The following is a 23,138-nucleotide window of genomic DNA, read 5'->3' on the forward strand; positions in this document are numbered from 1 at the left end:
AGCTCAGATCCTGTGTAGAATTTTTGAACAAATTGCCTGCAATCCATTTGATCATCTGCCAGCAAGCAAGCATGTAACAAACTTTGCACACATGCGACAGATCCCTAAATCTGGTGTTAGGATATTGTGAGAAACTTCAACAACAATCATGCATCTATCATTTTGCACGAATTCCTTCACTTTCATGACACTGAAGGGCATCCACCGCAAGGTTCATCTTCTAATGTTTCCTGTCTGTTTTTAAACCAATTAAACCACTCAACTCATAAACTGCTGTTTTCTTTAAAGCCATAAACTTTCTTCATCTCCATAAACTTTCTATAATGCTTGCAGTGTCTCTTTAGTGCTTTTCCCAAGTTTAAAGAACTTGATGTTAGCTTGCCATTCAAACTGCAACATTCCACAATAAATCAGCTGTGATACATGAGTAAAGTGGTTGAGCCATTCCTACTTGGCATGCATGCACACCAAGGTCAACGTTAAAGCCCCACAAAACCTTATGGCTGCAGGGCAAACCATTTAAATACCAACATGCAATTCTGGGAACTTTTTGAATGTATTATGCATAGTTTTACAACTGCTACAAGGCGCCTTCGTATCCTGGTGGGAAGGAGCAGCAGTGCGTAGCACACGCTTCTTGATTAGACCGGGGTTCGAGCCCGTCACCACCAAATATGGAGGATGCGGAAAGGTCTAAGTGATGACCACCGCATATTCCTGGAGCAATATGGCCTTAGTTGCTAATGCTCCTAAAAACCAAATAACAAACAAACAAACAACTGCTACAGTAGATTCATAAATTTCCTATCCAAAAAAGAAACTATTCAGTGGGTTAATCATGAGATCCCTGTGGAACTCAGAAGCGCTCTGGTCGAGGAAGAGAACAGTCGGTGGATTTTTGGCTGCTGTAAAGGGCTAAGTATTTATAATTTTATCATATTCTTAGTTAATTAACATACTATATTGTGTTTACAAAGATATTAAATAGGTTTAGTAGTGTTCATTAGCTTCTTATTTTGAACTTAACTAGAGATTTTTGGAAGTTACAACTTCCGGTGTTGGTGCCAATATTGTTGAACTAACCATCATATTGTAATCGATAAGAAATAGCGCAATGAATATATCTCGAACTGATAGCGTAAGGTATAACGTAAAACTAGATAACATAATATGAAGCATTATATTAAGAATCTGTTAGCTTAGTATAGTATTATCAATTAATCAAAAATATTTATTAATCCTATTAAATTCCATTGTTAATTAAACTGTATTTAAATGGAAATCATGACTCAGACTAGCAAGAGTGCTGTGACTCAGAGTAGAAACGAAGGGGGGGCGATTCTCCAACGCATCACAGTCTCAAAAAATGTGCGAAATGTGAAATATTTGCTGAACTTTCTAAAACGGAACATGATCTAGCCAAGGAGGATGTCTTTGTTTGTGCTAGATGTCTAGAGTGTCATAAAATTAGGTGCCAACTCAGCGTTCTGATGAGCGTCTATGGGAGCTTGAGGAGTAGGGCAAATGCCCTCGAAGAAATTAATATGAGTGGCCCATCAAATGCTCAGCTGCCCAGCTCAACAGCAGAGCTGAATCCTGTGCATCAGGCAACACAGAAGCAATCACCAAAGCAGAATATGCTGGTCCCAAAGGAACTAGTTATTGTTGGTGACTCTATTGTCAGAGAGACATGGAATATACTATGCAAGAAGGATAGGTGGAACAGGACCAGGGTATGTCTACAAGAGGAAAAAGTTGATGATATTGTAGAGCAGATATCATCTTTTAGGGGCACAAAGTCTGATATTATTGTACATATTAGCACTAATAACATTAAGAGTAAGAGATCTGCAGATTTTCTCAACAAGTACAGGTCAATGTTGAAAAAAAAATCGCGAATTAGGTTCGAATGTGAAAGTGTCTGCAATTCTGCCCAGACACGACAGGAGGGAGTATATCATGAGAGCCTTGTCAATCAATTCAGCCCTGGAGAGATTGTACAAGGCTCAAGAGATAGAATTTTTTTCAAGCTGGTCTGTACTTGTTGACAGGAAAGACTGCTTCTACAGGGATGGGGTACACTTAAATAGAAAGGGTGCGAGAATATTTGCTGATGCTATCAAGGCAATGCCAGGTGGGTCAGAAAACTGCTAGCTTGATGGGGATACACAGACTAAAAGGTTAACAGTGGCCACAGGCAGAGTAAAAGTGATCCTTGAACTGCTTCTATTGGAATGAAGAGGAGCAGTATGGAAAGCAAGGCAAAGGAGATTTCCAGGACTATTGGGAATCATAGAGGAACAAATAAATACATGGGCTGTGTTAGGATAACTAAGAGTAGAAACAGGTCTGTTTGTTTGTTGTTTTTAGGAGCATTAGCAACTAAGGCCACATTGCTCTGGGAATATGCGGTAGCCATTCCCTGACCTTCCCGCAATCTCCATATTTGGTGATGCCAGGTTCGAACCCTGGTCTAATCAATAAGCGTGTGCTACGCACTGCTGATCCTTCCCACCTGGCTACAGAGGTGCCATAGAAACAGGTGCATGTATATTTGCATGTACACCAATGGTAGGAGTACAGTTAATAAATTTGATGAGCTTGAAGTGCTAGTCAAGACACCAAAGGGAGATATTGTTGGGATATCAGAGACGTGGTGTCACACAAGTATAAGCAGTGCAGAATTAGAATTTTGGGAGTACAATGTGTACAGAAAGGATAGATAGGACAAGGAGTAGGGGAAATGATGTTAGTTAAGAAACACAAAATCTAAGGAAGTGCATCCAATTGATGTTGGTGGACAATGCAATGTTGAGTCTGTTTAGTGTGACATAAGCACTGGGAAAGGAAAAATGAGAGTAGGTTTGTGTTATAGGCCTAATGAATCTGATGAGTATAATGAGCAATGTGCAGAGAAATAGAGTGGGCCAGAAAATCAGAATGTCATATAATGGGGGTTTTTAACTTTCCAGATATTGACTGTGTGAGAGTGACCAACTTGTGGGTTGGTCACTCTCACACTAGCAAGACTTTTTTGGATTTATTGGATGACTGTTTTCTACACCAGCATGTTCGAGAGGCAAACAGAGGGAGTAATACTCTTGATCTGATTATTAGCAGTGATTATTCATGCATTAAGAATTTTCAGGAAAAGGGACCACTGGGTGACAGTGATCACAATGTACTGATATGGGAATTACTTAAAGATATAACTACCATCAAGAAGGGAAGGGCTTTTGATTTCATAAAGCTAACTACAGAGATCTCAGACAGTTTTTAAATTCTGTACAGTGGGATCAACTGATGATGTTACCAACGTTGAATTCTAAATGGGAAGCCTTCAGGGAGTTAATCTTGGAGGCTACTAGGCTTTTCATTCTAACTAAGAAATACTGTTTAAGATTCAGGACTAAATGGATGTCAGATGAATTAATGAAGCTCGTCGCAGAGAAGAAAAATGTATGGGATGCATATAAATTATCAGGTGACACAGAAGCCTATGGCAGATATAAGCTTGTCATTAATCAAGTCACAAAGGAGGTTAGGCAGGCGAAGGCAGATTACGAGAAATCTTTGGCAAAGGCTGCAAAGAAAAACAGCAAAGAGTTCTTTACTTATGTAAACTCTAGAAGGAAAGGGATAAATCTGATTGGACCACTCAACATAGACGGGTTGACTATAGACGATCATGCTCGGGTAGCTGATAAACTGAATGAGTATTTCGCATCTACGTTCACACGAGAAGTAATTCAATGAGTGGAATGCCAGAAGTTTATCAAACTCTAAAAGGGAGCTAAGTGATTTTGTAATAACTGAGAGCAAAGTGGAGGAGAAATTGTTGAAGTTAAACATAAGGAAGGCACCTGGGATAGATGGGATCTATCCAGTTATATTGAAGGAGGCAGCAAAGGAAGTAAGCAAACCATTAGCTATAATTATGAGAGCTTCCTTGGACTCAGGGGAGGTCCCCATGGACTGGAAGTGTGCAAATGTATCACCAATTCACAAAGGGGGTTAAAAGGTGACACAAGTAACTATAGACTTCTTAGTTTAACTTGTGTTCTGGGAAAATAATGGAGTAACTGGTTAAAGAAGCATTGCTGGATCATCTAGACAAGACTGCAGTAATAGTTATGTTGTTGTTGTTATTTGATTTTTAGGAGCATTAGCAACTAAGGCCATATTGCTCCGGGATATGCAGTGGTCATTCCCTGACCTTTCCGCATCCTCCATATTTGGTGGTGACGGGCTCAAACCCCGGTCTAATCAAGAAGCATGTGCTGCTCCTTCCCACCTGGCTACAGAGGCACCTAGTAATAGTTAAGACACAGCATGGGTTTGTTAAAGGGAGGTCTTGTCTGACCAATTTGATTGGATACTATGATGTGGTTACAAAGGAACTGAATGCCAAAAATAATTTTGATATCATATACTTGGAGTTCAGGAACATTTTTGATACTGTTGCACATGGAAGACTGCTGTACAAATTGGAGAGGTATATTGGATAAAGGGATGGTTGAGTGGGAGATGACAGAGAGTGGTAATCAATGGACACTGCTCTTCGTGGATTTCCCCAGGGTTCGGTGCTGGGCCCATTGTTGTTTTGTGTATTCTTCAATGATATTGATGAAGGTATATCAGGATTAATGTCTAAGTTTGCATATGATACAAAGGTTGGCAGGGTTGTTAATGACAGTAAAGACAGTATGCTACTTCAACCGGATCTAGACAAGTTGGCTAAATGTGCTATGACGTGGCAACTGAAGTTTAACATTGACAAATGCGAAGTACTACATATGTGTAGCAATACCCCAAGAGAAATGTACCAACTGTGTGGTACTACACATAGGGAAGTGGAAAGTGAAAAAAACCTGGGGGTAATTGTACAGTCAAATATGAAGTTTGCTGAGCAGGGCAGTTCATGGAGTCTTGTCAATGATATATAGCAGGAGTGGCCAACTTAATTTGTGATGTGATCTACTTTTTTTCTTCAAAATGTTATGTTGTTTGGTTTTTAAGAGTATTAGCAACTAAGGCCATATTGCTCCGGAATATGCGGTAGTCATTCCCTGACCTTTCCGCATCCTCCGTATTTGGTGGTGACGGGCTCGAACCCCAGTCTAATCAAGAAGCGTGTACTACGCACTGCTGCTCCTTCCCACCTGGCTACGGAGGTGCCTTCTTCAAAATGTGCCACGATCTCCCATCTCAAAAATTTCATTGCATATGATTAAAAAAGTTAATCAACACATATTGAAAAATGTTGTTTATAAATTTTAAAATTCAATACAATTCGGAATTCTTATTTTAAATTCATACGTATTTAAATTTTTAATTTGTGAAGTTTCTCATCATCTTCTTCATGTCATCTGCCAAGCTTTCAAAATCAGGGATATACTGTGATAAGGCTGACCATAAAGAATCTTCTGTATGCAAATCCGTAAGAGCACAGTGTTTCTTCGTCTTTGTTTGTTTTAAATACAAAAAGGCCAATTCACACAGATATGTGGAACCAAAACAGGAATTTAAAAGTTCACTGCATTTTTTTTACATTTGGGTACTTTTCTCGGAAAACGTATGTCCTTTTTCTGATGATCTGGCTTTTAGGAAGATATCGTTTCGCAATGTAATAATTTCATTTTCAAGTAATATATTCTCCATGTGAAAAATCGCAGCGATTTTTTCTGCAATTTGTTTCGTAACTAAGTCAACATTAAATGAAAAAGAAATATATTGAACAATGTCTTCAATTGTTTTAAAATCACTGAATCTGGTTTCAAAATCATCCACAACTTTCTCAATTTCAGAAACGTATTTCTTACTATTAAATTCAAAAATAGGATAGTTTTGCAAATGATCTTGCATATTTGCAAAATGGTCCATTTTTTTATTCTTTGAGATCCTTAGCCATAGGCAAAAATTAATATTTATATGCAGAATACTACTAATCATGTCACCCACATTTTTATTTTTTCCTTTTAATTCCAAATTCAGATCACTTAATTTACTTGTAAAATCTGCCAAAAAAGCCAGATCAGACAACCACTTCGTATCTTGTAGCTGCTGATAATCATCTCCCATTTAATCAACTAATTTTTTAAATTCATTCAGCAACAAATTTCAAAATCTCTGTAGAAACTTACTCCGACTCAGCCACCTCACATCTGTGTGTAATATCACATCTGGTTCTTTTTCATCGAGTTGAATTTTGAAAAGTCTCCTTTGAAGAGATTGTCCTCTGATGGAATTCACGATTTGATTTTGAAAGCAATGTCCATAACACTTTTAGTATTTAATCTTTTGCTGGCTAACACTTTTTGGTGGATGATACAATGGTAACTCAAATTCTAGGAATTCATCATCCTTTTGGCACAATGCGATGAATCCGTTAAAATGCCCCATCATTGCTTTAGCTCTATCTGTTGTTACTGATACGAGCTTAAATAGTGGTCATTTAATTTTTTCAGTAAAATATTTGAATGCATTAAATATATCAAGACCTCTAGTTCTTTCTTTTAACGAAACCATACCCAGCAGTCCTTCTCTAGTGGCAGAATCATCAAAAAACATACCAACAAAAATGAGGAATTGAACTGTATCACTGACGTCTGTAGATTCACCCAGTTGTAAAGAAAAGGATACACAATTAGCAATATGAGCACGCAGTTTTTCACATTTTTACTAATTTTTTCAATGCGTTGCATCACAGTATTTCGAGATAATTGCAGATCTTGAAGGGCATTTTTAATTTCATTTTTGTTCTTAAAATTTTCAAAAAGAGAATCTGTTATTTCTAAAAATGCGTCTTTGATAAATTGACCATCAGAAAATGATTTGTATTTTTTTTGCAAGAAGATGACTCACTTTAAATGATGCTACAGTTACTGCTTTCGTTTGTAAATTTGGTGTCATGAAAAAATTTTGTTCCACGAATGATCTAGATTTAAGTTCTTCTAATTTATTTTTTCTAAGGTCACTATTCGGCAGAAAATCCAATTGGTATTTACCATGGAGTGCGTTGAAGTGCCTTTCTAAATTTCCTCTTTTGGGTATAGCCATGGAAGCATTGCAAATCAAACAGCAACGTTTTTCTTTCACCATTACAAAAAAGTATTCTAGTTCCCACTCTTGATGAAAATGATACGTTTTACTCTTTTTCGTAGTATTCATTTTAAATCAAAAGGTATAAATTAACATATAAGTACTGTCCAGTTATTAAATCAGCAGAAGCAAAGCATACCAATTAAAACACTTTAAGTTGCGCGAACTGGAAAAACATTCTGTCTAAACAGCTAACGTAGGATAATTGATGAAGAGGATTCCCATAGGAAGTTGTTTCCAAAATAACGCTAGCCGAGTGGGTAAAGTACCTGCCCGGCAACCCAAAGGTCGCGGGTTCGATTCCCGCCTCGGGCTTGGATCAAAGTACTGCAAAAACCTTGGGAGGTGCAATATGGCCACAGAAGCCGATGCGCCAACAACTACCAAATCAATCCAAAATAACCGGACAAACACACCACACCGTTTATTGCTCTGTTTGGTTATATCCTTATAAGAATCAGTTTTGAATGCCTTTGTGATATTTCTCTAAAGCTACTTCTGGAGGTCACGACCATAAAACAATAAAAACAATTTGCACTTTCTGGTTAATTGGGCTTTTCTGTTACTGCAATCTAATTATAAACGGGTAGTAAACTCAATCTTATTGCATTTGCAATAATACAGCTGGAATTCTGTGGAATTTTACGTTATTATGGTGAAATGTGTTCCCCTTCAAGAAAATCTTTAATCATACAAAAAAAACAAAAATAAATTTTCAAAATCTACCCTTCATTCCTATTTTTAAAGCTTCATAAAAAAAAAATAATAATAAAAATAAAATAACGTGCAGGTAGCAAAACCCACTGCGCAATATAAAATTTTGGTAGTATACCTAACCGTGCATATCGAGGGATGACTGTATATTTAAAATTCGTCATAATCAACTGAAATTAAAGCCGCAATCGATTGGTAGATCGTGATCGACTTATTGGCAACCTTGATATATAGGAATTCTGCTAACAGGGACAGGGAGGTAATTATCCTATTGTACAAGGCAATGGTCAGGCCACAATTAGAGTACTGTGTACAGGTCTGGAGGCCTCATTTTAGGAATGATGATGTAGAGTTGCTAGAACGAGTACAAAGATGGGCAAAAAGATTGGTATAGTGAAGAAAGGCTTAAGTTCTTGCTTAAGAAAGGCTTGCTTCTACCAAGAAAGGCTTAAGTTCTGCAAATTGCAGTGCCTGGGGAGTAGGCACCTGCAAGGTGATCTGATTGAGATGTATAAGGCCTTGAATGGGTTGAGCAAGCTGAATTCTGATGGGATTTTTCCTCTTGTTCAGATTAAGAACCTGAAGGGGCATAGCTTCAAATTGAAGAAAGACAGTTGTAGGATAGATGTGTGGAAATTTGCCTTTAGCCAGTGGGTGGTTGATTGGTGGAACAGACTTCCATCTTTTGTTGTGGAAGTTGATAGCCTAAATAAATTTAAGGCTGAGCTGAACAGGCATTTGGAACGAAGGGAGAGGTGAAATGGTTTTTTTTTTTTTTTTTTGGCTGATGCTACATAAGCTTACTTTCTTGCATCTTATGCCTCTACTAATGCTAATCTCTTTGCATTGGAGAAGTTTCAACATATTGACAATTCACCAGAGGAGAAACTGAAAAAAACATAGGTAATTATAGACTGGTTAGTTTTATTTGAGCTGCAGGGAAAATCATGTAGTCTATGGCTAAGGGTGCATCACAGTACATCATCTATAACACCCTAAACAAATTATAACATGGCTTTGTAAAGGGAAAATCTTGTCTGATTAACTTGATAAACTGCTGTAATATGGTTAGGTTTCATAAGAGTTGTATACATGACAATATGCATTTCTCTCAAGATAACAGTGGGTGTTTATATTTTTTTTTACCAGATATAACTGAGTTTCAGATCAGTTGTTGTATAGCTCTGTGTGGGTATACCACATATAGTTGTTTAGTTCAACACATATATAATACTTCTTCCCAATATGTACCTGAAATTTGTTTCTCATCCCTGTACTACCTCATGCACATAACACTGAAAAGTTCCTCCAGAGTTTTCAATACATGTTTTAAAGAAATGAATGCAACTATAGACATGCAATTTTTTGTAACTTGTAGTAAATTTCTCAAAAATTTTGTTGCATAGCATGGAACCATTGGTGGCATGGCAATTTCTTGCCATATCTGTTGCAACACATCAAAATGGCATGATATCCTTAACATATCTCCACATTCATTATTGAGATATGGGTAAATAACTAGACTCCAGAGAGGGAACTCCTGTTTTGTTGCAGAATGGCATATAATTGTAGGTGATCAATCTGAGGCACTACATAATGTTGAAGTGGGGTAACTTATGGAAGGGCAACTGTTGGCCAAGTTGTGAACACATAAAGTTGGATCTCAGGATCTCAACAAAGAATTTCTAGGAAGATAGAATGGCAGAGATGGACTAATTGCTTAGCCACTTGGTTCCTCAGATATATTTCCTTCACCTTTTGGCAATATGTTAAGAACATACACTGTGCTGCCACTTTATTAGGTACACCTACATAGTAGCGTGTTGAGCCTCCTTTAGCCTTCAAAACAGCCTGAATTCGTGTAGGCATGGATTGAACAAGATGCTGAAAATGTTGTGCAGGAATGGAGTACCATGCAGACATGAGTGTGCCACGCAGTTCCTTGAGATTCGGCGGAGGTGTAGGCCTGCAGCGAACAGCCCTTTCCAGCTCAAAGATGTTCAATAGGATTGAGATCCGTGGACTGAGTGGGCCACTGAAATAAAGAAAAGTCATTGTCATGTTCCTGGAACCATTCCATAGTGATTTGGGCTTTGTGCACTGGTACATTATCCTGCTGGAAGTAACCATCTAACTGAGGATAAACTGTCAATATGAACGGATGCACTTGGTCAGCAACAATGTTTAGGTACGATGTGGCATTCAGACGTGAATCAATGGGTATCAATGGACCCAACGTGTGCCAAGAAAACATTCCCCACACCATAACACTGCCCCCACCACCTTGCACAGTAGTCATCAGACATGACTGGTCCATGAATTTATGTTGTTTTTGCCAAATTCTGAGCCTTCCATCAACATGATGCAACAGGAACTTTGACTAGTCAAACCAAGCAACTGTATTCCAATCCTCGATAGTCCAGTGCTGGTGTTGTTGTGCACACAGGATGCATGACCTCTTGTTCTTCATTGATAACAAAGGTACGTGATGTGGCCATTGCTGTTTGCGACAAAGTGCAGCTAGCTGTTTGTTGCGATATTTTGTTCTGAGCACCAAGGTTGTATTCTGACATGATGTGCGACATTGTGGCCCGCTGTTTGCTTGCACAATTCTAGCCATCCTTCTCTGACCTCTCTTGTCAACAAGTTATTTTATTCCACAGGAGTGCTGTTGAGAGGATGTTTTCTGTTCGTTGCACCATTTTCAATACACCCTTTAACTGTGGTGCGTAAAAAGTTCAGGAGAACTGCCATTTCAGAGATGCTTTGTCCAGCACATCTTGCGCCTACTACCATGCCACATTCAAAGTCCATTAGATCACTCCTTTTCTCCATTCTTGCTACAATTTGTACACTTAGCTGATACTAGAAAGGTTGTTCTGCTGCATTTATATCCACAACTGTAGTCATGTGACTTGAAACATTGTGGGACAAACCATATGTGTGCACAGCAGGGGTGTATCTAATAAAGTGGCAGCACAGTGTAGTGTATCATACTTTCTGGGACTGATGACCTAGATCACAAATGTCATTGCAATGACAGATGCTGCTATGCTGCAATGAACTTTCCAGGGAAATTGACTATCAGCTGTATATACTGTACTCTGTGCCACCTAGGGTTCCCCTATATAGGTATACAAAATCAAGCAATGAAACTAAGAGATTTACTACAAATTACAGGAAACTGCATCTACAGCTCTTTTATTTGCTTATAGCACTATCAAAAACCCTGGAGGAATTTTATGGACACCTTGTATACCATGCATTTGACAAACTCTTGTGTGGATATATTTGTTTTAAAGCATTACATAACGTATTATATTTTTTTACCTCACATTATGTCACATAACTTGACTAATATTTTTCTTTTTTAGGATTTATATTATTAGAACTTAATTAAATAAACAAATATGAGTGTATTATCATGAGAAACTATTTTCCAAAGACAGACTGGAATTTTTGGGTGAAGTGTTCACACAGCAGCAATATATTTCTAATACAAAAAATGTAATTAAGCTTTAATGCTAGTAAATGCAAGATGCTACACCTGCTTCAGAGTTAAGCTACTGGAAGTCACATGAAATCATATACAAAGTAGTTCCAACTTTGTAGCACATGCTCACCTTATTCAATAAAGACACTTCTTGAATTTTTAATAAAACAACTGTGGCAAAAAAAACCAAAAAAAAAAAAAAAAAAAAACACTACTTCACACAACTTCCAGTAAGTTAAATTATCAAGTGGGGCATAATACTTTTCATTATTAAAGATGAAAAAGTTCTGGGGTTGTCTGTATGCATATTTACAGTAGACAGAAAGAGGTAGTTAGCTTATAGTACAAATCAATGATTAGTTTGTGTATTTAAAATACAATAAACAGTGCTGTAACTAGGTATTCCTATACTCAGGGCAAAATAAACATTTTGCACTCCCTAGTCCCCCCCCTAAATAAACATAACATATTATTAATGAATAAATAAATAATGAAATATTGTAAATGCATGTTGTGTTCATTCATTTTCAGTATTTCAAAGTTTAAAGAAGTACCAATAAATATTTATATATATAATATTTTGAAATCCTATGGTTTTGTGCCCCTTGTTTACGAACAACCCTAATTACAAGCTCTGACAATGAATGATAAGTATACTATCTTGTGCATTATGATCACCAAATGATGGAGTTGATTATGTTTTAAAGGTTATGTTTTAATCAACTATATTTATTTCAAATAATGAGATATTTTACCCATTCGAACATGTTCATAATCCTTATATATGATCCACTCATATACTTCATCCATTACAACAATAATATCATGTTTTTTGCATAGTGTTGCAATGTATTCTAATTCCAATCTTGAAAACACCTAGAAAAGATTTAAAAAGGATGCAATTATAATCAATTGCAATCGTTAGAAAAAAAGAGAAAAGCAATTTAATATATTTTATCAACACATTAAATAAAACCTCCCTTACCAGACAGTTCTCATTAGATGCTTTCAAATAATGGACATTTCTTAGTTCACCAGAAAAATATATGGTTTTTTATAGGACACGCTGCCTCCCATTAACAGGCCTAATAACAGATGCAGACACTTGTACAGATATATACACAAAGTGCAATATGACCTTATTATTCTTGTTATACCACATTAGATTCTAGTGTATTAAGGTCAATAACAATGACAATCTTCCTGCTTCCTCTGGTATTAATATATCTGCAACATTAAACTTTCCATCATTCCTAGCTTTAAGCATATTTAAACTGATATAACTTGTCCATTTTATTGTTGATAAATGTTGATAAAAGCAATATATGCATGCAAAAAGCTATTATATTTCATTTTAATCAGTGTGTATATTTTTAATGTATGTAATTCTGCAATAGTGTATTTTATTTATATATGTTTACTGCTTTTAAGGAAGTTATTTATTTTTAGAATAATAAATATTTTTGTAATAGCTACATTAACTCTACATGCATCTCATTCCTAATCACTATGGATACTTTATTCAATATTTATGTTCTTTAGCTATGTATAAAACTGTTGAATTTTTGAAGCTAAAATAAGGTACCTGAGAATGACACAAACTATCCAGTTATATTTAGAGAAGCAGCAAGAGAGAGAGAGAGAGAGAGAGAGAGAGAGAGAGATAAGCAAAATTTAGCTATATTTATGAGTGCATCCTTGAATTTGGGGGTGATCCCTATAGATTGGAGATGTGTGCAAATAGCTTTCCTATTCCCAAAAATGGATTACAGGATAAAGTGAATAATTACAGTCCTGTAAGCTTGACTTCTGTTCTAAGGAAAAAATAGTCACTGATTAAAGAGATAATATGAGGCCATTTAGACAGGGATACATTTCTGCAGCAATCACAGCATGGATTTGTTAAGGGACAATTTTGTATGACTAATCTGACTGGCTACAATGATGTAGTAACAAAGGAAATGGTTGCAAAAAATAATTTTTTACATTATATACTTAACTTTCAGGAAAGCTTTTGATATTGTCCCCCATGAAAGACTATTGTGCAAATTGGAGCAATCTGGCATTAGGAGCAAGTTGCTGCTATGAATAACAGGATCATTGAGTGGCAGGAGACAGAGAGTGGTTATTAATGGCTACTGTTCCTTCATAGCCTTTAATAAGAAAACAATATTGATGAAGGCATCAAGTTTAATGTAGAAGTTTGCTGATGACGCAAAGGTTGATTGGCAGGGTGGTTAATGGTGGTAATCAGTATGCTACTGCAACAAGACCTACAGAAATTAGGGAGTGGGCCGAGAAGTGGAAACTAAGGTTTAACAATGATAAATGCAAGGTGCTGCATTAGGTAGCAGTAATCCCAGAATAACATACAAATTGGGTGGTACCCACACTCAAGGTAGTGGAGAAAGAAAGACACCAAGGGGTAATGTACAGTCCCTGATGTGAAGTTTTCTGAGCAGTACACAAACAGGCTGCCAAGACATTTCATGGGATTTTGCCTATGATATACATGAATTTTGCCAGCAGGGATGAGGAGGCAATCATTCATTGTATAAGGCAATGGTTAAGCTACATCTTGAGTTCTGTGTTAAGCTACTGAAGTGAAGGTCGTTTTAAGAAAGCTCATTTTAAGTATATGTACAGCTCATTTTAAGAAAGATGTGATGTGGATCTGTCAGAACAGGAAAGCCACCTGCAAGGAAAACTGAAAATATTTATGGCTTTAAATGGGTTGAGTATGCTAAATGCCCTTACTCTCTCATAAGATCCACATGAGGGGAAGTAAATTTAAATTGGAAAAGGATAGTTGCTTGTATAGATAAGCAAAAATTAGTTTTCAGTCAAAAAATGATTAATTGTTGGAACAGACTTCCAACCATGCCATGTTATGGAAGTGGATAGTGGAATAAGTTTGAGGATTAGATAAATTATTAGAGGAAACAGACAAATTATGTGAACAGTTTCTTCAATTGTTTTGCTATTTATTTTTGCAAAAAAATAAATAAAATGATTACATTAAATTTTTATTTTTTTTTGGGCTGATGCTATGTACTCTTGCTTCCTTGCCCACTGCTAATGCCTGTTATATAAATCCACATTAAACACCAAATTTCAGATGTATAATTTTTCTTACCTTTCCAAGAGGATTATGAGGTGTGTTTACAATAATCATTTTGGTCTTGTTATTAAACTTGGAAGCTAACTCCTCAGGATCTAGAACCCAATCTCCACTAGATACTGCAGTTCCACCTTTTTTCTATAAAAACATATCAGATAACTGTAGAAGTTTTATTCACTCAGATAAAGATATAAAAATTAGGTGAAAAAGTACTGAAGAGTATGAATAACAATTTGTAGTTGTCTAGTTATACAGCAATCCATTTTTGAGTGGTAATCGATAATTGAGATTCTGCCAGAAAAAGTAGGTGGTGCATGGCAGACTGTGGGTGGAAATGGACATCATTGAGATTGGAACTGAGATCATATATATTTGTGAAATGAATGAGGAAGTTTTTGGAAGGTTCAGATCTTTTTTCAGATACATTTGACTGTTCACGATGCATTGTTTGTTTGTTTGTTTGTTTGTTATTTGGTTTTTAGGAGCATTAGCAACTAAGGCCATATTGCTCTGTGAATATGCGGTGACCTGACCTTTTCGCATCCTCCGTATTTGGTGGTGACGGGCTCGAACCCCGGTCAAATCAAGAAGCGTGTGCTACGCACTGCTGCTCCTTCCCACTTGGCTACGGAGGTGCCTCGTGATGCATTGAGTAGATAACATAAATGTGAATTAACAAATTTTTTAATATGGCATACACACAGTAAGAATATAACCAGCTCCTTAACATAATGTAGCTTTGACAGTGCCTCCTGCATACATACAAGGGGTTTCCGAAAAGTAAGGTAACACATTTTTTCTCTCAATGATGTTTAATAATATGAAGTTGAAATTACACACCAAGAAATAAGTGAACATGCACTACTTTTCCACAAAGTCTCCAGTTTTATTGATGCACTTGTCCCAATGATGGATCAGTTTATCAATACTAGTACTGAAGAAGTCTGTGCCCACATTCAGTAACTAACATCACACCACCTGGTTTGTAGTTGTTCCTCATCTGTGGTGAAATGCTTTCCAGAAAGGTGTTTTTTCAGAGGGCCGAACAAATGGAAGTCTGAAGGCCATAAGTTTGGGCTGTAGGGGGGGATGTGACAGTTTCCCAACGATTATGGCACAACCACTCACAAGTGGTGTGGGCAGTGTGTGAAGTTGTGTTGTCATGCAACAAAATCCCGCTGCTTGTCAGGAGTCCTGGTCGTTTGCGTCAAATGTTGGCTTTCAGGTTTCCAACTTTACACAGTAAAGCTGTGCATTGATTGTTCCTCCCTTCGGCAAGAAATCCACCAACAGAATGCCTTGGCAATCCAAGAACACTGTCGCCATGACTTTTCGGACACTGGGAACAGTTTTGAATTTTTTGTGCACAGGAGATTGTGGATGTTTCCAGGTCATGGAGTCTTGTTTGCTCTCCGGGGTAAAGTGATGAATCCACGTTTCGTCTGCTGTGACTATGCAAGTGAGAAAATCCTCTCCTTTGTCGCTGTATCACAACAGGTTCTCCAGATACATCCCATGTGTTTTGCTTTGTCCTCCTCTGACAATTGTCGGGGCACCCAGTGGCAGCACACCTTTCTAAAGCCAAGGACATTGTGAACAGTCGACTTACTCATGTTCACTATTTGTGCAATTTCACTCAGTTTCACTTACCTGTTTTCAAGAATGATGCCCTTAATGTGCGAAATGTTGTCTTCTGTCTTGCTTGATGAAGTTTTCCTGTCTGGAGACCTTCATTCTGGGAACCTTTCGTGATACAAACGGCAAGCCTCCAGAACATTGCCGTCCACAAAACAGTATATAAAGTGCATATCTGCTTGCTCCTGATTTGAGTACATGGTCGGAAGGGAAAACCACCAGATTCTGTCAGTACCTTGTGATGAAGGAAATCACCTGTGGGAGATAAGACATTCTGGTTAATAACTTGTGAACTAAGCATTTCCGGAACTATGTTTGTTATAAAATATTTTTATTGTCTACATATGAGGAACTCATTCCTGAAGTTATGCCGTGTATTTTTGAGACACCTGTATATACATACTGAGTGATCACTGAATCATTACCACCTACCTAATACTTCATAGGTCCTCCTTTTGCCCTCAGTACAGCAGCTATCCGATGTGGCATTGATTCAACAAGATGTTGGAAGCGTTCAGGAGGTATGGCCAACCAAGCTGTGTGTAATGTGATCAGCAATGCAGGTATGGAGGTGACTGGTGTATCCAGATGCCTGATATGCCTTTCCATAGTGTCTCACAAGTGATCTATGGGATTGATATCGAGGTAGTTCGGAGGCCAATCGATATGCTGGAAGTCAGAACTGTGTTCCTCGAACCATTCCTGCACAACAAGCACCCAATGGCTCAGCGCTTTGTCATCTTGGAAGACACCATCGCCATTCGGGAAAAAGTGTAACATAGCGGGGTGTACATAGTCAGCAAGCAGTTGATGATAGTGGACACCACTGATATGTTGTTTCACATGCACCAGGGGTCCAAGTTCCTGCCAGTGAAACATGCCTCACGCCATACAATCGCCTCCACCAGCCTGCACTTTTGATACCATGCATGATGGATCAAGAGCCTCATGTTGTTGATGCCAAATCCATACACGACTATCCACGGTGTGGAGTAAATAACTTGACTCATCTGACCAGCACACCTTCTTCCAGTCTTATAACGTCTAACTTGCATACTCTTTGCACCAGGCAAGTCTTTTACACCGATAAACCTTGGTTAGGAGAGGATGCCGTAGGGGTCGTCTGCTGGTGTAGCCCATACGTGCAAGTGTGTCAAACATGGTCATGCCAGATATTGTTCTGGTTTGGACCATGTTGTATTGGGTAGTCAACTCTTCAACAGTGCTGCTCCTGTTGGCCTGTACGAGTCGTGAGACCCGGGGCTCACCTATAAAATCAACCTTTTGCTGACCTTTGCAGTTTTGCCATCGGGTTGTTTGACCATTTTGAGGCCAGTCCTGGTACACTTTAACTACGCAGCTCTCGAACACTCCACCAGTTTTCAGACGTTTAGGAAATCGAGGCACTAGCTCGTTAAGCACCCACAATCTGTCCTTTATCAAAGTCCAATAAATCCTTCCTTTTACCCATCATGCTCGGAATTTACCTACCTACTGAACCACTGACACCTTATTATGCTATGTAGGTCGACTAACTGTGCACAATGTGTCAAATTCAGTTTTCATAGAGGTAGTCATAATTCAGTGATCACTCGGTGTACACACACAATTGAATTTCCTTGAATTTATTCAAACTGTCTTCTTCCACAACAACAGATAAGCACACTATAGCCAGTGTAGCTTTTGTGCCACTAAACACCCATCACTCACTCACTCACTCACACACACACACACACACACACACACACACACACACACACTTTCAGCTTATGCTTTTCTCTTCTTTTTAGGCACTTCCGTAGCCAGGTGGGCAGGAGCAGCACATGCTTCTTGATTAGACCGGGTTCGAGCCCGTGACCACCAAATACGGAGGATGTGGAAAGGTCAGGGAATGACCACCGCATATCCCTGGAGCAATATGGCCTTAGTTGCTAATGCTCCTAAAAACCAAATAACAACAACATCTCTTCTTTTTAAGTCTTTATGCCTTCATATTCTCAATTTTATATCACATGAATTATTAAACTATTCGAGCATGATTGGGGTACTTTTGCTATCCCATTTCTTCCCTCATTTCACCTATTTTATGTTACAAATAGATGAAATCCTCATTACTTATCCTCTTATAACACCTCTGCCCCATCACATGCATATAATTCTTCTGTCTGCTATCTGTTGGGCTAGTGGTTATTCTGTCAGTATGCTACTAAACTGTAAATAAATTATTACCAAGGCTTCTTGGCATATCATTAGGTCCTGCAGTTATGGGCAAATAGCAATCAGAAAGATATAGCTTTTTCTAATTATTATTTGGACGTATTGAATGAAATTTAATACACACTATTCAGTGTATCCTTTTACTAATTAGCAATAATTTTATTAATTAGCTTTTTTTTTTTTTTGTGGTTTCTCTTTGGTTATAGCTCAGGGCACTTACACTTACAATATTATTAACCAGCCTATTTCTTATGCTGAGCACTAATACTGTTATTGGCGTTCTTGGCTTCCACTCTTCTCTCTAAGGTGCATAGCTTTACAATTTTTTTTATATATATTGTTCTCCATATCTTCTTATAACACAATGTTCTGTTAAATCAGAATATTATTCTATATTTACATACCTTTACTTCATATCTGGAAAACTGGTTTGTTCAAATTTTGTTTTAATTTTATATATATATATATATATATATATATATATATATATACAGTAAACCCTCGCTAATCCAGAGTAATTGGGGGAAGAGGTTATCCGGATTAGTGAAGCAAAAGATAGCCCTAAAAGACAAAAAATCTTAGAACACAAATAAATGGAAAATTTAATGATATAGGTAGTGCTGATGAAAATAAATTTTAAAAAATATCACTGCAGAGCTTTTATTTAAAAACTACAAAAAGACAATACATTTATCCATTGATAGATGGATAAATGTATTGTATTTTTATACATTTATCAGGTGGCATTGCATGCCAATGCCACTTGATCATTGCTGTGAATACCACTTAATTAATACAGCTTCTTCCAGTAACACTTCTTTTGGCTTTTTTATTGTCTGTCTATATTGATACACTGCTTTTATCACTCCCCACATTGAATTTTAAAGGAAATGTCTTTATAGATTCTTTTTGTTTTTTAATATCTGACAGCCTTTTGGCTAATACCAAATTCTTTAGAATTTTTTTTTTCCAGGAACACCAATTTCAAGTTCTATCACTTTGAGCTTGTTAATGATAGTCAAAGTAAAGTGTTTTCTTTAGAACCCATAATTATATAAAATATGTTAACTTATGTATATACATATAAAGAAATATGCAAATGAAGCGACATAAGCAATAACATCTGTCCGACTCAAGAGTCAACAACAATACTGAACAACATGCAAGACAATGTAATTATGTTCTCTCCCTCTCTGCACCATCAATCAGCATGCAGGAGAGTTACTCATCTGCCTTCCTAAATCATGTATCTTTCAAAGTACTCAACTGTAAATAGAATTTTTCATATTTCAATCTGGATTATCCAACATCCGGATTAACTTTAACCGGATTGGCAAGGGTTTACAGTATATATATTTCTATTGAAGAATGTTAAATGTTTTTATTTTTTTTAATACCATCCTTTTTCAATCAACCATTTTATTACTATTATTTTTTTATGAATCATCTAGAGCTCCAAATATATTAACATGAAGAATTTTCAGAGAAAAAAATTACAAAAAATTTTGATTAGAACTTACCAGTAAAGAACCAAGCAATATGATCGTGCATCTAAATAATTTAAATAAATAAATAAAAAATTCTATATAAAAAATTAAATATTAAGTATGTAACACAAATGTTAGCATAAGTTGATGATAATTGTCAATCGATACAAAAGCTCTATAGTGCTGTGTTTTTATTGTAATATTTAAATAACCTTTAAATAAAAAGTTCACTCAATTAATCATAAATTTTTGCTTGTCTTTTCAGAAAAAATAAACAGATAAAAATTGGGAGGTGGGGAATGTAAGTTGAAAAACACGTATGAATACTAAAAATTTTAGACATGTTTATGCTTCACTTAACAATTAAAAAACTTACTAATCGAAGTGGAATGAAAACAGGTATACCTCCAGCCATTCTTGTCACTGGTTCATAGCAATCAAAGAATGGTTCAATGATTATCACCTAATCATATAAAAAAAAAACTTAAATAAAAAGAATTACAAAACAGGATAGCAAAATGTAATACTGAGCAAAATGTGCTTAGGATGTACCTGCAAACTATAATATACATGTATTTTATTTTGCAGGTACAAACATTTCTTACTTCTTCCATTAAATATCATTTAAAAAACACTGAATGGTATTATACTTGCATACAATTTACTACAATATTACTGTGGCTAAATAAAATGCCTGAGCAACTGAATGAGCACAAACAAACAAAAATCATACTTTGTTGAAACATCTGGTTGAAACCCCTGAGGCTGTTGCAAACATTCTCTCAGGTATGACAAGCTGGGCTTGCTATCTGGGAGTCTAAAACAAACACTGATGGAACTGATATTCAGGTAACACTTGAGCCAAGTGGACTGTATTTTGGTGAAAATCAAATCCTCTGCTTGCACATTCATGATGGTGGGACTGTTAGTAACCCTTGATATAACCCCTGAAAGTATACTAGGTGCCTGAAATATGGCACCTGGTATACTGGAAGTGACCACCCCAAGTGCAAACCAACATAAACAGGGGTCAAAGTGGTGTCTACATCACATGGAAGAATGCCGCTCCCCCCCCCCATGTTATCAGGCAATACAAGGTGGTAGATGAATCTCAACAACTGGTGCAATACCACGATTTTGCTCACTGGAAGCTTGAAGGGATGGAACCATGTTTAGTCTTCAAAGCAAAGCTTCAGCAAGCCCCATACCTTACATCATGCAGTATGATTGATGTTTTTTTGAAGTTATGGTGAGCATCATGGCAAGATACAATCTTCTTTACATTTCGAGAACACAACTCTAACCAGTGTTCACAGGGCGGACACTAGACAGTCCACCAGACCGAACCTATTGGTAACTTCTAGGAGGCTTCCGGATCAGCTAGTGCATAATCTTGCTACCTCTACTCTGCCAAATAGTGTGAAGGCAGTGAGCCATTGTCAAAGCCATATTATGTCAAGGAGCTGGATATATTCTTGCCATGTGTACACCACATCCAAAAATTGCGTTACCTCATATACAACATGTTCTTCCCATCTTTTCTTACTACTGAATACATCATAAATAGTCAAGCTAACAAAAGAAACTTATCAGCAAAAAGATCTAAACCTCCCAAACACTTCCTCATTCATTTCACAAATGTACATGATCACAGTTCCAATTTCAGTGATGTCCATTTGGACTCAGTCTGTTGATGATTAAGCTTCACACCAGCCAGAAGATAAATAAATTGAATACTGTAACTAAAAACTTTATTTACAATAAGTATAAAATATATATTTACAATAAAAATTAAAAATATACAATATTTTATATTGTATATTTTTATTGTATATTGTATACTGATAAAATATACTAAAAACCGTGGACTTGCTATTTAAGGACGTGCCGCACAGTAGACATATGCTGCTGAGGAAGGAGACTGCTGCCACCGAAAGCTAGAGCAAATTTTTATCGCTTTTAATTTCTAGGTTTTTAGTATATTTTATCAGTGTTATTTGTATATTTTTAATTTTTATTATAAATATATATTTTATACTTATTTTATTGTAAATAAAGTTTTTAGTTACAGTATTCAATTTATTTATCTTCTGACTGGTGTGAAGCTTAATCATCAACATGGTTTGTCCCAGCCTTGTAGGCCTATTTAGAGATAGACTTAGTCTGCCAAGCCCCACGTACTTTTCTGATAAAACCCTAATTACCAGTTGATTCAACCACTGCTCATCTCAATTGTCCTAATTATTTGCAGTATGATTTCTTTCACTTCAAAGGTGGTATTTGTGCATATGTGCACTATGACATTCCCCATCAGAAACAATAATTTGGAGTCTCCTCTTTTCGATTTTCTCTGGCTTAAAATCTCTCTGCCCCATTCTATCAAATTCTTATGTTGCCTCTATCATTGTCCCAACTACACTAATCCCTTGTAACTTTTTGACTTCCTCTTTTTGTTACTTGACTTTCTCCGGTCCAACTTTCCTAACGATGAGGTAATTTTCTTGGTGATTTTAACGTTGACAATTCCAGCTGTCTTCTGTTTACTAGTCATATGAACCAAGCTGGTCGAGATGCTGAGGCTTTTGGAATTACTAACAACTTTTCACAGATTGTTCATTTACATCCAGAATACAGATAATTCTAACCACACAGCCAATACTCGATCTTATTCTCACAAACAATACCCTTCCAAGTACATGGTTGAAGCGAGTGGTCCTCTTAGCACTTCAGATCGAAACTTGGTGATGGTCCCTTCTCCAATGGAGGCATTCTCTCATAGCCATGCTCAACCTAGTGTTGTTTGGCATTCATTAGAGGAATGCAAAATGGGATGATCTGCAAGATTTCTTTTCCTTGGTTTGATTACTCTTTTAAATCTTCTAATGTCAATGTTTGCTCAAATCATGTTGGTAAAATTATTCTTTTAAGGATGAAATCCTTTATTCCACACCCCACCTTAAATCTCGACATTTATATAAACCATGGTTTTCCAATAAATGTGCTAAGGCAGTTCAAGAAAAGGATGTTGCATATAGCAATTGCCTTGCATCCAAATCTCCAGGTTTGTTTTCTGCACACACCAAAGCTTATAACAAGCTTTGGTGTATGCAGTGTTGTAATTAGTGTAAAGCACTAATTAATCAGTCCAAACTAGATTTTGAACAGGATAAGAGTAGAAAACTTGCTTCTTGTCCAAATGGTAGTCGAGCATTCTGGTCTCTTGCCAATGCTACTGGTCACAACTTTTGTCAAAACCAAATGGTTCTCTTGCCACCTCCACTAAAGTTGACCTGCTAGCATCCTACCTTTCTTCTAATTTACTTGTTGACCATCTTGGTAAGCCACTTCCTACCATTCCAATACACTCCAT

General features: G+C 36.9%; 1 protein-coding gene across 1 annotated transcript in view; it reads right to left on the reverse strand.

Annotated features, from left to right (window-relative positions):
- The window catches only part of LOC150087905 (kynurenine aminotransferase-like), a 98,640-nt gene that overhangs the window by 51,275 nt on the left and 24,227 nt on the right, over positions 1–23,138 (reverse strand). Inside the window, exons 5-7 of the mRNA XM_090369961.1 lie at positions 20,145–20,231; positions 14,445–14,567; positions 12,064–12,184 (exon numbers count right to left, since the gene is read on the reverse strand). Coding sequence (XP_090226087.1) covers positions 12,064–12,184; positions 14,445–14,567; positions 20,145–20,231 — 331 coding nt within the window. The remainder of the gene's footprint in view (positions 1–12,063; positions 12,185–14,444; positions 14,568–20,144; positions 20,232–23,138) is intronic.

The sequence above is a fragment of the Mastigoproctus giganteus genome, chromosome 3 (assembly GCF_048544385.1).
Source record: "Mastigoproctus giganteus isolate SK-2022 chromosome 3, ASM4854438v1, whole genome shotgun sequence".
In the NCBI taxonomy this organism is placed as follows: domain Eukaryota; kingdom Metazoa; phylum Arthropoda; class Arachnida; order Uropygi; family Thelyphonidae; genus Mastigoproctus; species Mastigoproctus giganteus.